At 44.4% G+C, this 14,017-nt stretch overlaps 1 protein-coding gene across 1 annotated transcript; it reads right to left on the bottom strand.

Moving 5' to 3' along the window:
• LOC102925098 (olfactory receptor 2M5-like) lies at nt 1-930 on the bottom strand. The gene has a single exon (XM_006987145.1). The coding sequence runs from the start codon at nt 928-930 to the stop codon at nt 1-3; it is 930 nt and encodes a 309-aa protein (XP_006987207.1).
• Between the last annotated feature and the right edge of the window lie 13,087 nt (nt 931-14,017).

Below are 14,017 nucleotides of genomic sequence, written 5' to 3'. Positions count from 1 at the left end.
CTACCTCCTCAGCATCTTCCTCAGAGCACTGGTTACCTCCCTGTTCCTCAGGCTGTAGATGAGTGGGTTGAACATTGGAGTGAGGATAGTGTAGAAGATGGAGGTGGCTCTGTCTCCCATTGGTGTCCTAGATGAGGCCCGCTGCATGTAGCTAAGTATGGCCCCCCCATAGTAGAGGCCCACTACAGCCAGGTGGGAAGAGCAAGTGGTGAGGGCCTTCTGTTTCCCCTCAGTGGAGGGCATTCTAATCACAGTTGTGAGGACTCGAGCATAAGAAGCCACAATGACCCCAAGAGGCAGCAGTAACATCACCACACAGCATGCGTAGATGAGGTCCTCAAACAGTGAGGTGTCAGCACAGGAGAGGCGCAACAGGGCCGGGACCTCACAGAAGAAGTGGTCCACCTTTAGAGATCCACAGTAGGGGAAGCTGAAGACCATCCCCACATCAATCACACTGTCTGCCATCCCTCCCATCCAGGATGCCATGGCCAGGAAAGAGCAAACCTTCCAGTTCATGAGCACAGGGTACCTCAGTGGGTAGCAGACTGCCATGTACCTGTCATACGCCATGACAGCCAAGAGGAAGCACTCAGCTCCTCCTACCATGACCACGAGGAAGATCTGAGATGCACAGCCTGCCAGGGAGATGAACTTCCTGCCCGAGAGAAAGTTGGCTGCCGTCTTGGGTACCACTGTGCATGTCATTGTCAAGTCCATGATGGAGAGCTGGCTGAGGAAGAAGTACATGGGGGTGTGCAAGCGTCTATCAGCCTGGATGAGTGTCAGGAGGAGGATGTTGCCCACAACAGCGGCCCCAAAGGCCAGAAGAACCAGGGAGAAGAAGAAGGAGTCATAAGGCGAGTGGCTGAACAGGCCTGCAAGGATGAAGCTGGATAGGGAGGAATGGTTCCAGAGCTCCTCCGCCATGACCCTGAGAAATGAACAAGCAAAAAACCTGTTTATTGGGCATCTCAGTAGCATAAAACAAAACATAACATTTTCCTCCCAAAAGGCGAAGACTGGCCCTTTGCCACTGCCCTACCCTTTCCTCCTACAGTAAAAATTCATTTTCTCTCAGCTGCTTTCAAGTGTACCAAGCATGAATTGACCCTTATTTCTCTTGAGAGAGGAGGAAATGAGACACAGGTATGGGGACTGGAGAGCACAAGGAGAGATAAGTGATACCTAAGTGGCAGGTGGGGAGGAGCAGCGTCAGGAAAAGGGGCTGCGGATTTAAAAGACAGGAAAGCAAAGTATTGGATGACCCAAGAGACAGAAGGAGAAAGAAGTTTGGATGGAAGGGGCAAAGGCAACACAATTAAAAACCAAAAGGCTGAATTCTCCTTGTTAAGAATAAGGGAAGAGGGCTGGCTGGGTGGCTCAGCAGGTAAAAGTATTTGCTATGGCAGACTAATGACCTGAGTGAGCCCGAGAAGCCGTGCAAAGGTCAAAGGAGAGAACTGACCCCGTAAAGTTGTCCTCTGACCTCCAGACACATGCCATGTCACATGACCTCCATATATATATATATATTATACATAAGCATGATTATTAATTTAAAAGGGGGAGACTCTCTTCACTCCTTAGTTTGGAGCACCTACCTTAGAAAACTAGGTAAGTTCTTTCTCTGTGAGATGTATGTCTTTTAATAACTTTGTGGTTGGCAGGTGTGTTGGTGCACACCTTTAATCCCGGCACTCAGGAGGCAGAGGCAGTTGGATCTCTGTGAGTTCGAGGCCACAGTGTGTAGATGTAACTAACCATCTTATTAAATAAGAAACACAGAACCAATGCAAAGAAGAAAGCCAAGAGGTCAGAGCTAAGAGCTAAAACCTTACCCTTCCTCCTGCGGTGGTCCTTCCTCTCCGAACCAGTGCTACTTCCTGTGTTAAAGTCTTTATATAGAGTTTCTGTTCTGCCTTCTCATTGGTTGTAAACCCAACCACATGACCACCTCGTCACGGCCTGTCTGTATAGACCTCCAGGTTTTCTATGATTGGTATTGAGATTAAAGGCATGTGTATCCAATTCTGGCTGTATCCCTGAACACACAGAGACTTACCTACCAAGTGCTGAGATTACAAGCGTATGCCACCACTGCCTGCTTTCCTATGGCTTGCTAATAGAGCTGTGACCCCCGGACAACTTTATTTATTAACATACAAATAACATTTTAATACAAATAAAATATCACCATAACAATGCTCAACATAGTGAGTTCCAGGCCAGCCAGAGCTACATAGTGAGACCGTGTTTCAAAAAGAAAGAAAGAAAAAAGAAAAAAAAGAAGGTTGGGGTTATATCTTAGTGCTGGAGCCCTTGGCCAGTATGTTTGAGGCCCTGAGTTGAGTGTGTTCCTTGAGAAAGATGGACAGGGGAGGGGGAGGAAGGAGAAAGAGGAAAAGAAGGAAAGAAGGAGAGGCTGTGCCCTCATCTCAGTCTTTAGGGTAGAGTGAGAACCTGATTGGACCTGGCCCTTCCTTCTGAAACAAAAAATTGCATCCTCTCAGGAAGATGTAAGAAGTTCAATTTTCCTTTACACGAAGCCAAATATCTAGCAGATTGTCACTTCAATCAGCAAGCACATTTAGGACAAACTGTGAGTGACCATGGTATAGTCAAGTCCTCTTCTTTGAGGACATGTCCATTTGCCTGAAAGAAGATACACATACCTGTGCAGGGAGTGAGTGACATCCTGTGTAAATGTGTGTTGTTGACATGGGCACAGCCACATTGAGGACCCCAGTGTCTTAGAGCCATGGAAAATAGCAAAGCCTTCCCAGGGCAAGGCTCAGGGAAATGGCAAAGCCTTCCCTCTGAGTCCAAGTGTGAACATTGACAGTTTGTACAGGAAATATCCACCATAGCTTTCTGACCCTCGGATGTTCACAGCCTGAAGGCTGCTCCCCTGCAGAAACTGCACCTACCAAGGTAGGTAAACCTGCCTCTTCGTTAGGCTGTATAACAGCCCCACCTGCTTGTTCATCTGTATCTCATAGCCCCACCTCCTTGTTCAGCTTATGTAGTAACCTCGCTTCACTATCCAACTGTATAAGATTCCAGGGTGCCGAAGCTCTTCCATCAGAGAACCTGGTCCACCCAATCCGGGCTTTTCTACGTGTCTGAATTTTCTTTATTCCCCTGCTGCCCGAGCCAGGTCCATCCACAGAGCTGTGTAAGGATGTGACATACCTGGTTACAAGGGCTTATGCAGACAAAAACTTAAGTTTCCCCTTTTTCTGTTCATAGCACATCCCCGTGGGGTTGGGGGAATCACATCTGGCTTAAGGTTTATTCAATAATAAAAAGTGTGTCTTTCTCCTCTATCTTTGTTGAGAGGTTTTTCTTTCTTTCTTTTTTTCTGGGTGGGGAGAGGTTTTGTTTTCTGCTCAAAAGAGGCAGGTGCTGAACAAAGATGAATGTCAATGTCAAAGGCATCACGGGAGCCTCATAACCTCAGATATGCTTCTCTGGATATAACCCAACCTCTATCTTATCTCAATACTTGGACTTTAGAAAACCTGAGGTCAGGTACTGGGGACATGCCTGGGTGTGTCGTGGTCAAATATAATTTGCCTTATTTGGTGCTTAACCTAGCTGGACTAGCTGGTTTAGAATCAGTGACTCTTCTGTCACATTCACCCCATTTACAAAGGAAGAATTGGGCCAATACTCACTTCCTAAGTGGCAGGTGAGGAGATGTGCATTATTGGTTCTATAGATACATTCTATCAGCATCTGTCAGAATTCAGAACACTCCCCGAGACGAGAGTCAGAGGGCACAAAGCTGCGTGCAGAGGAGAAAAAAGGTTTTCTTATCTAGTGCACAGCACGGTGACCATAGTTCAAAGTATTATTTCACACCTCACAGCAGCTAAGAGTGACAATGCTTACACGTTCTCACCACAAAGAAATAAGGATGTGAGGTAATGCATATGCTCATTAGCTTGATTTGAGCATCCTGTAATGTGTACACATACAGCATTGTGTTATACCCCGAAGAATATATAAAAACATTGTCAACTAAAACTACCCAGATGTGGTAGCAAGTGTCTAAAGGATCAAAACTGGACTAAAGAGCAAGACACTCTCTGTATATATACATAGACACAGAGAGGGAGGGGGCGGGGAGTAAGAGAGAGAGAGATAGAATCCTTAACATAACCTTAAAGGTATTAAAGCAAGGCAAAGAATGCTGCACACGCTTGAAATGAGTCTTTTTATGAGCAGAAGCAGGAATTTTCGCAGTTTCATTTGGTAATTGGAGCTATCGTCTGCTAGCCAACCAGGCTTCATTCAAAGGAACAAATAAACTTCTTCTATTTTCTAACCAGAGACAGTTCTGCACTTGTGAGGGGGAGGAAGGTGCTTAGGGTTCTTAGTCATGCTGTGTCTCTGGGACACTTTGGAACATTTTTTAAAAGTGCAAAACCTGCCAGGCATGGTAGCTCACATCTGTAATCTCAGCACCCAGGAGGCTGAGACAGGGGGACTGCAGAGAGTTCCAGGACAGCCAGTGCTACAGGTATGAGACCTTGTCTCTAAAAACAAATAAAACAAAACCAAAAACAAATTAAAAAGCAAATTTGTTGGTCTGTCCTCCTGGGATTCTTATTTGCTGCATCTGGATGGGGCTCCTCAGGTGAGTTACAGGGGCAGGAAATAGGTTTACCCGCGTTGGTTTAGGGCAATCTGGGCCCATAGCTATTCTCATTTTGATAGTAGCAGGAAAGCTGGGTAGAGTCAGAAAATCGTGGGAAACAATGAGGAGCCACCTAAGACACAGTAAGTGATAGACATGTGTTCATAAAGGAAGCCAGAGCACAGCTGCTCAGGCCAACCCTGAGGTGGTCAGGATAATGGATGCACATGTGGTCAAGACTCAAAGGGTCTACTTGCTGACCTTAGACCTCAGTCCAGAGCCTAAGAGTAGGTGAACAAAGACAACAACTTAACCCTAGAAAACTAAGATTACCATCTTCATGCTTCTAGTACTTTTGCCAGTCAAAGCACCCAGGTATCTCCGTGTTCAGCCCAGCTTTCTCCAGAGAACCTGAAGCAAAAGGCTAAAGCCAGAACATCTCTTCCCAACTCCTGACCATCATCAGTTCCTCATCTCCCAGACCCTCCCTCATCTCCTCAGTACCTACCACCCCCCAGGTTCACCTTCTACTTCACTCTGCAAATCCAGGCTTTGGTGGAATGTGTGAGAAAGTGTTGGTTGGGGAGGAGACCCTTATGTGCTCTTTGCCCCCAACTCCAAAGCTCCAGACACAAATTTATAGAACTAACCACTCAAGGTTGTCTTCTGTCTCTTTCAAAACCAATAATGAGCTCATGTCCCAGGTTTATACAAGGCAAATGTCTTGGGACACCAGGCCCAGCTATTAATGAGACCAGGGAATAGACATGTACTCCACACCAAAAAAGAAACCCAAATAATGAATTGGCTCCAGGACAAAGTTCACTCCCCACAGCCCTAACTTTCAAAAATACCCTAGACTCCCATTAAATCACAGAGGGAGACCCCCTGGGATATTGCCTGACATACCTATTCTTTCCCAAGAGCCATCTTTACCTTGTCCCAGGGTAACCACTGAGTGTCAGAAAGAATGTCTGCCTGTGCTCTGGGAGTTTTGTTAATGGATGACCAGGTTAGGCATTCAGTGACCCTTGTCTTCGATTCACAACTCGTACTTTTATACACCATTTGCTGGCTAATCACTTGCTAAACAAATAATTATCACACACTGGAAATAAATGAAGACTAATCAAAGAAAACCAAAGGCTGTTTACCCAGAGTTGCTATAGCAAGGGAGTCAGCCTCTGCCACCTGAGTTTTGATTGGCAGACAGAGGCATAAGAAAGCTTTAATTGCCGGGCGGTGGTGGCGCACGCCTTTAATCCCAGCACTTGGGAGGCAGAGGCAGGCGGATCTCTGTGAGTTCGAGGCCAGCCTGGGCTACCAAGTGAGTTCCAGGAAAGGCGCAAAGCTACACAAGAGAAACCCTGTCTCAAAAAAAACCAAAAAAAAAAAAAAAAAAAAAAAAGAAAGCTTTAATTACAGGGAGGGATAGCTGGAGGTGGTGATGCACTCCTTTAATCCCAGCTCTTAGAAAACAGAAGCAAGTGGGTCTCTGAGTTTAAGAACAACCTGTTCTACATAGCAAGTTTCAGACCAGCTGGGGCTACACAGTGAGACCCTTTCTAAAAGGGGGGAGGGAAAGGGAACAGAGTAAGATTCAGTGTTCTGATTGTGGGCTGTTGGGATGGAGAGGCTAGAGGCAGGCTGACTGAAGTGAGATGTCTTACTCACAGTTAGTTAGGATCTATATCTAGGCTTTCATACTTGATCCTAACTCAGAAGCAGGGGATAGATTAGGAGACCTGTCGGGTTATTTGTCAAGTGCTGTGGACTATTTGTAAACTGTGTGAAGCTGTATTGCCTAGATTGATGTAATAAAAAAGCTGAACTGCCAGTAGCTAGGCAGGAGATATAGGTGGAGACTTCCTGGCTGGGAGAGAACTCTGGGAGGAAGAAAGACAGAGTCACCAGACAGGAGAGGAAATAGGGAGGTGCAAGATGGAAGAGAAGTGAGGTCACATGGCAGGATGTAGATTAACATAAATGGGTTCATTTAAGCTATAAGAGCTAGTTGAGACAAGCCTAAGCTAAAGGACAAACTTATAATTAATAATAAGTATCCATGTCATTATTTGCAGGTTGGTGGTTCCACTGAAAAGTACTACTATAGTCAAGACTTGGCCATTTAGTTATTATTAATACTATTCAGCTTCCTAGATTATTACTAAAGATAGAAATCTGGGGGCTGGAGAGATGGCTCTGTAATTAAGGGCTCTTGCTGTGTAATCATGAGGTCTGGAGTTCAGACCCACGTAACAAGCTTGGTGTCCCACACACATGCATTCCTGTAACCATGGCTCCAGGTACAGCAGAAACAAGAGACTTTCTGGGGCTTTCTGGCTGCCAGGCTCCCTATTTTAAACATAGAGTGGCTGCCAACATTCCTCTGCTTTTAACCCCTTCCTCATCTTCAAATCCAGAAAAATGGCATCTTCAAATAATTTTTATTATTTTATCTCCTTCTAGAGCCAAATTTTCTTCTGTCTCTCTCCCAAGAGATCTCTCTGCTAGAGATCAAATCCACATATATACACTACCATCTAGCAACATCCTCGTTGATGGGTGATACCATTGTGTATGCTGTGAATATGTGTTGCTCTGATTGGTTGATAAATAAAGCTGTTTGGCCAATGGTGAGGCAGAGTAAGGCCAGGCAGGACATTCTAACTAGAGAGAGAGGAAGGAAAAAGACAGAGCACAGGAGATGCTGCTAGCTGCTGCCAGGAGAAGCAAGATGTAAAGTACTGGTAAGCTACAAGCCACGTGGCAAAGTATAGATTTATAGAAATGGGTTAATTTAAGATATAAGAGCTAGCTAGTGAGAAGCCTGAGCCATTAGGCCATATAGTTTAAAAATAATATAAGCCTCTGTGTGTTTATTTGGATCTGAGTGGCTGTGGACCAAGTGGGACACAGGAAAACTTCCAGCTACACCTGATTAATTGCAAACAGTAATTATGTAAGAATACCTAATGATCACAAATACCTACTGAATATAACAATATTAATAACATATTTCCTCAAAAGGACAACACTGATCTGTCTCTTTGAATCTGTCCTTCTGCTGTCCTCCAGTTTCTCTCTCTACCCCAGTGTCTGATGTAGAGTAAATGCAGTAAACTTCCTTACCACCTACAGTATTATTTATGGTCTAAAGCACTGCAAAGACAGTTTTAGAAGTGGCTAACTTTTACACAAAAAATGACTATTATAAGGGTGGGGATGGAGCTCAGTGGTAGAGTTACTGTGCTTGTCTGGTTTCATAACTGGTACATAAAAGGTTCTGGGTTTAATTTCTTGGGGGGGGTAAGGGAAGAAGAAGGGGGAGGAGGGAAGGATGGAGTAAGAGGGAGTGGAGGGTTGGAGGAAGGAGAAAAATCACTGTGAACTTTCAAGTAGTTGATAGGGAAAATTTGAATAATGTATAATATGAATACCAAAACAAATATGGACAGTATATGTCAGCTACTTGACATTGGGAAATGGACACATTATTCTGCACATGGTTCTCAACATCAGTTGGAGCTAGGTGTGTGAGTCAATGTTAGAGCACTGGGCTAGAAGGGCATAGCTGTGTGTGCAGCACTAACTGTAGCATGAATCTTAAAAGTTCTTATTAATAAAATCAAACCTGAGGCCAGTTATTGGCGTGAATACTGGAAGATCAGAGAGACAGAACAAGCCACAGCTAACCTCACCTGGCCAACTTCTCAGATGGTCTTGTTTCCTCAGACTGGAAGCTTCTGAGTCCTCGTCCAAATGGGTCTCAGTTGAACTGTGTTGCTCCAAAGACTGAAAGCTTTACCAGCCAAATGCTTAACCAGCCAAATGCTTCTAGTTTCTGGTCCTCACGCCTTATATACCTTTCTGCATTCTACCATCACTCCCTGGGATTAAAGGCTCGCTTTCTGGGATTAAAGGCATGAGTCACCATGCTTGGCTGTATCCTTGAACAGATGGATTTCTGCCTCTGGAATGCTAGGATTAAAGGCGTGTGCTACCACTGCCTATCCTAAATATCTAGTGGCTTTTCTGTTCTCTGACCCCAGATACGTTTATTAGGGTACACAATATTTTGGGGAATACAATACCACCACAACCAACACTGCAAAAGAAAATGTAAAAGGTAAAAGAAAAAATTCACTTATGAAATCCAACATTACTGCCCTGCATCACTCCTCTCCTGCTCCTGTACACACAGTCAATAACACTCAGTGCATCTTAGTAGTTTCCTTGGAACATGAATATGAATTTTTAAATAATATGCCTGTATGGTGATTTCTTGAGCAATTTAAAATACTATTTACTTCAAATATAGTAGTTGAAAACTTAGTTCTTGGGTGGGTTGCTTGTTTTGGTTTGTTTGAGACAAGTTTTGCCATGTAGCCCAGGCTATTCTAAAGCTCACCATCATCCTGCCTCAACCTGCAGAGGCTGGAATTAGGAGGTAGGTCCCACCATGCCCAGAGGGAAGCCCAGAGGGAAGCCAAGCTCCTGCATACTTTTCATCTTTTACTTCTGTATCTATCTAAAAGAGCTTTTAAAAACAAGTCTTTTTAAATTTTTATTTTTTATTTTTATTTTTATGTGCATTGGTGTTTTGCCTGCATGTATGTCTGTGTAAGAGTGTCAGATCTTGGAGTTACAGACAGTGGTGAGATGCCTTGTGGGTGCTGGGAATTAAACCTGGGTCCTCTGAAAGAGCAGCCAGTGATCTTAACCATTGAGTCATCTTTCCAGCCTCCCCCCAAATGGTTTTAATTTCTGTTACTATGCTTGTGTAAGTTCTGCCTAATACTGAAGCAAACTGTGCCCTGTGCCTCTTCATCACTGTGGAGTTCCATCCATCTTCCTTCTTTCATTAGTTTAAAACTTTATATTCTCTCTCTCCCCCTCCTTCTCCCTCCCTCCCTCCCTCCCTCCCTCCCTCCCTCCCTCCCTCCCTCTCTCTCTCTCTCTCTCTCTCTCTCTCTCTCTCTCTCTCTCCCTCCCCCCTCTCTCTGTGGTGTGTGGTGTGGTGGTCAAAGGACAACTTTTTGAGTCAATTCTTGCCTTCTTGTAATCCCAGGACTCTGGAGTCTGAGGCAGGAGGACCACCATGAGTTTCAGGCCAGCCTGGGCTACAATGTATAACTTAGAGTTTACTCCTATGCCATCTGCCATCAAAGCCAGCTTTCTGGGTTAAGGATGTCATTCAGTGGTGAACATTTGTCCAGCATGTGTAAGTCCCTAGGTTCCATCCACAACCCTCAACACTGAAAAACAAAACTAAATTCTCCCTCATACCTTTTCTCCCATGGAGAACACAACACAAAATTTTATGTATAAATGCACGACACTGGAATAAATAAGAATAAAGACTAAACATTTATAAACAGTGGCTGTTGGTTAAGTTGCTGGTGTATTTGTCTTCCCTCATAAAGCTTTGCAAAATGAATAAAATGTGTTTTTGAAATTTTGTTCCTAAACCACAATATGGCACTGTCAAAATAGTGACTGACAATTAAAACAGTCATGAAAGCCGTGATATTCTGTAGCAAAAATGGGGGTAGCTTGAATTCCAACACAGAGTTTTCCACTGCACCAAAGACTCAGAGAAAGTATGGCAGGCTCTGGAAGAGTCCAGTGGAAGGAACATCTATATAATCGATTAAAATGTAGCATCATTGGTTAACACTGCCTGTGTTACAGACATAGATAGCTACTACTCAATTTTTTTTACTATAAAGTATTTCATGCACACATCATGCACATAAATAGACATGGGCATATTTGAGTATCCATTCTGGCACTAAAAAAAAGAGAGAATAAATTATCATTAAATAAATTATCATTAGTTGGTATTTTTAGGCATAAAAGTACCAAACTTGATTATATCTCAGGGCTACTTTTTAGTCTGTGGCTCAGCCATACAGAGGCACAGGAGTGGTCCTTGTAGTGCACTCTGAGGAGCTGTGCAGCCTAGCAGGAAGTTTTTATCCAGAACAGATACCAGAAGTTATCTAGGCACTACCCCGACACCCATTGCTCCAGCTAAGGGAAGCTAATTACCACCAGTTAACTATCTTAAGCTATCTTAAGAGTAACTGAAGAGAATGAGATGATTATAAGTCTAGGTGCTGATTTCTGGATTTGTCTTTGTTGGTGGGTGTTTTGTTCCTTGGTTTCTGTTTCCTGTTTCCCTGGTCTGCTCAGACAGTGTGTTTGCGGGGAATGCCTGCGGGTTTGGGAGGCTGCAATAATGAGTTGATGATGGCAAAGCAGGTTTGAGAAGACATTTGTATCTGTCGGGGTTTGAGTCAGAGAAAAAAAGAGACGGTAGTAGCTGAGGGGTGGGTATGTGAGAACAATATTCAAATGTGTTCTTGCCACCTCTATTCCTGTTTGGAAAATGTGAGCAAATTCAGGTTAAAAAAAAAATGGAAAACAACAAACAAACAAAAAATACTTCAAAAAAAAAAAAAAAAAAAGAAAGAAAAAAGAAAAAAAAGAGCTCACCAGAAATAAAAAGCCCCTTGTTATAGTGATATTTGCTCCACCTTGACCTTGGGCTATTTGGCCCAAAGGAGGCAATGCCTCCTGCTGTTGTACGTAACCTCTTATAAGGAAAGGGAGAAGGATCACAGAGGAGAGAGGTGGCTCAGTGGTTAAAAGCACTGGCTGATGTTCCAGAGGACCCAGGTTTAATTCCCAGGCCCATCCGGTGTCTGATCACGCCAGGATTTAAAAAAAAAAAAAAAAGGATCCATGTATCCATGTGACCCCTCTCCCTTCCCTTTCCTTATGGTCACTCACAACAGCAGGAAGCACCTGCCCCCTTTGGGCCGTATAGCCCAAGGTCATGGGCGGAGTAAATACCACTACACCTTGACTGCATGACAGACCCAGACAGTTAACACATGCACATGTGTGCACATACACCCTGACTTCTACATCCTTCACAGGATGCACACACACATTAACCGAGTAAATTTGTCGGTTGCCTGAGACAACATGTGAGGGTTTGGCCCAAACTGAATAGTGTAACGAGTGAGTATCAACTAAGTTTTCACTGTCTTCTGTTTAGCTTTCCGAAACTCTGTTGTTGCCCCTGGGAATGAGTCAGGACAAAAGAGAGGGAACGGTTACAGTGTTACACCCAGTCGGTACACCACAAGGAAGGAGAGAGACAGCACTTACGAGTTCCAAAGATTTTAATAAAGTCACCACATAAACGGGTCATTGATCAGCCAGGGCTGCAGGACAAGGACTCGGGAGCCTTGTTTCTCCTGACAGCCCCAAGCAGGGGCAGGAGTGGGGTTTATAAGCACAAAAATCACAAACATTTGTTGCCAAGTTACAGTTAACAATTTTCACCAATCAGGAATCAAAGATTACGAACTTTCTTTGTGTGTTCCATCCTTGTCAAATGTCCTACAACTCGCACCTTCTATTCTAACCAATCATATTCATTTGTTCTTTCTGTTGTTAGGAACAGCCATAATGTTTCTAGAGAACTAAAGACCCATAACGACCATTTCTCTGGTTTTTGGGAGGAGGCTGATCAGCCATTGGAAAGTTCTCAGCTCCCCTAGGGCTTGGGAACCTGAACTTTATTTCACCCTACAGGTAAAATGGAGTCTGAAGTCACAATGGCAGTGCTCAGGCCAAAGTGCTTTTGCCTGCTCCCTTCAATAGAGGTAAAGACAGAGAAAGGTTTCAGGTCCTGATTTTCATCTGCTAGGCCAGACTAGAGTCTTGTTATATCAGACTCCAGATTGCCTACCAGGAACTATACACAGACCTCACTCTGCCTTCCTAAAGAAAAACCCTGGACAACTATTGAGGTGACCAAAATTGAATTTCTTAATCTGTTTCTGTGATCTGGATATAATTAAATGACTTGGATTTAATTTTTTATCCATGTTTTTGTCTTAGTCACATTTCTTCCTCATACGTAAGCCTGCCTAGTATATCACAGATAGCCTTTATGAAAAGTTCCTCTCATAAGGAAATGAATAGACCACCATATTGTTTTCTCTCCTTCAGCCTCAGGTATGGATCATCTCCTTCAAACAGCCTATCTCCGGAAACCCCAGTCACTGATCCAGCTGCTGATAGAGAAGTTAGGCGCATTCCCGTCCTGACACTCCTGTCTCCTAAGTGACTCACTCTGTCCTTTCTCCTAGTAGCCTTCAGGTGAGACCTGTCCTCCCTCCTCAAAGTTATCTTCACTTCTTCCATTCTCTCAGCATCTGAAATTTTTAAATCTCATTTTGGATGTCTTGATTTCTCAGCCTTAAGCATTTAACCACTGAGCTATCTCTCTCCAAGCTCTTAAATCTCACTTTTAAAAGGCCCTGGGGTTATTCATAAACTTAGTGTCTTATACCTAAAGACAGGGCACCTCTCAAGTCAGAGAGCTCACCCACATTATGGCAAGCCTGAGACCTACGACCCCTGTGGTCTCCCAACAATGCTGTCCTTTGAAACACTGGCAGAGAGCCTACAGAGACAACCATCCCAAGACCCTGAGCAGCAGAGGCTCTGTCTCTGGGGCGCTTGACCTGCACCCAGGGGCCACACCTGTGCCTGCCCATCCTTGGGTACTACTTAAGAGGCGCCTAGGTACCCAAGATCTTAACTTAACCTTATATTATTACTTAGCTTCTCTTGGAAAATAGCTGGACCAGTGAATGCTTCTACCCACTTTCTCCTAACCCGAGGACACCATGGTGAATGGGCCACATTTGGGGGAAGTAGAAGTTGGAGTTTGAGAGACACAAGGTTCCTAGAGGTTTAGAGAGATGGGCCCCAGACTGTGAATCTAGAGCCAAAACTGAAGCAAGGAGGTGGGAGTGGCCAAGCCCAGTAGAGGGTTGCTGAGGCCTAGCCAAACGTCAGTGGATGTCTCCGACTCCCACAGGGATAGTGGGGCTTTGGCTTCCTCTCTGCCTCTGTGGAGTGCTCAGTGCTAAACTGCTAAGTCTGGCACCTTAAAACCCCAAAGTCTTTCTCTCTACCCATGCCTTTACCTCATCCTTCCCCTTGCTCTCTCTGGAACCAGGTGAGCATGCAAACACACACACACACACACACACACACACACACACACACACCCTGTCTTTTCCTCTGTGCAGAGTAGAGTGGAAGGAAGGTAAGAGTGCACACACTGTTACCTTCCAGCCTGTGATGGTAGAAATTACTCTGCATTTGCCACCATGCCTGGTTTTTCTTTTTTCATGTGGGTGCTAGGAATCCAAACTGGATCCCTCACTCATGAGCATGCACCTTCCTCATCTCCACATAAAAAACACATGAGGCACCAAAGGCCACAAGGATACCCGGCTTCTGGGCCGCTGCCACCTGAGGCCAAGTTGGAGTCCAAGG

The sequence above is a fragment of the Peromyscus maniculatus genome, chromosome 8 (assembly GCF_049852395.1).
Source record: "Peromyscus maniculatus bairdii isolate BWxNUB_F1_BW_parent chromosome 8, HU_Pman_BW_mat_3.1, whole genome shotgun sequence".
NCBI classification, from domain to species: Eukaryota; Metazoa; Chordata; class Mammalia; order Rodentia; family Cricetidae; genus Peromyscus; species Peromyscus maniculatus.
Note: the sequence above shows the minus strand (reverse complement) of the source record. Positions and strands in the feature narration are given on the sequence as shown.

Excerpts from the sequence above, each read along its gene's own strand:
- LOC102925098 (XM_006987145.1), bottom strand. The coding sequence starts at position 930 with ATGGCGGAGGAGCTCTGGAACCATTCCTCCCTATCCAGCTTCATCCTT.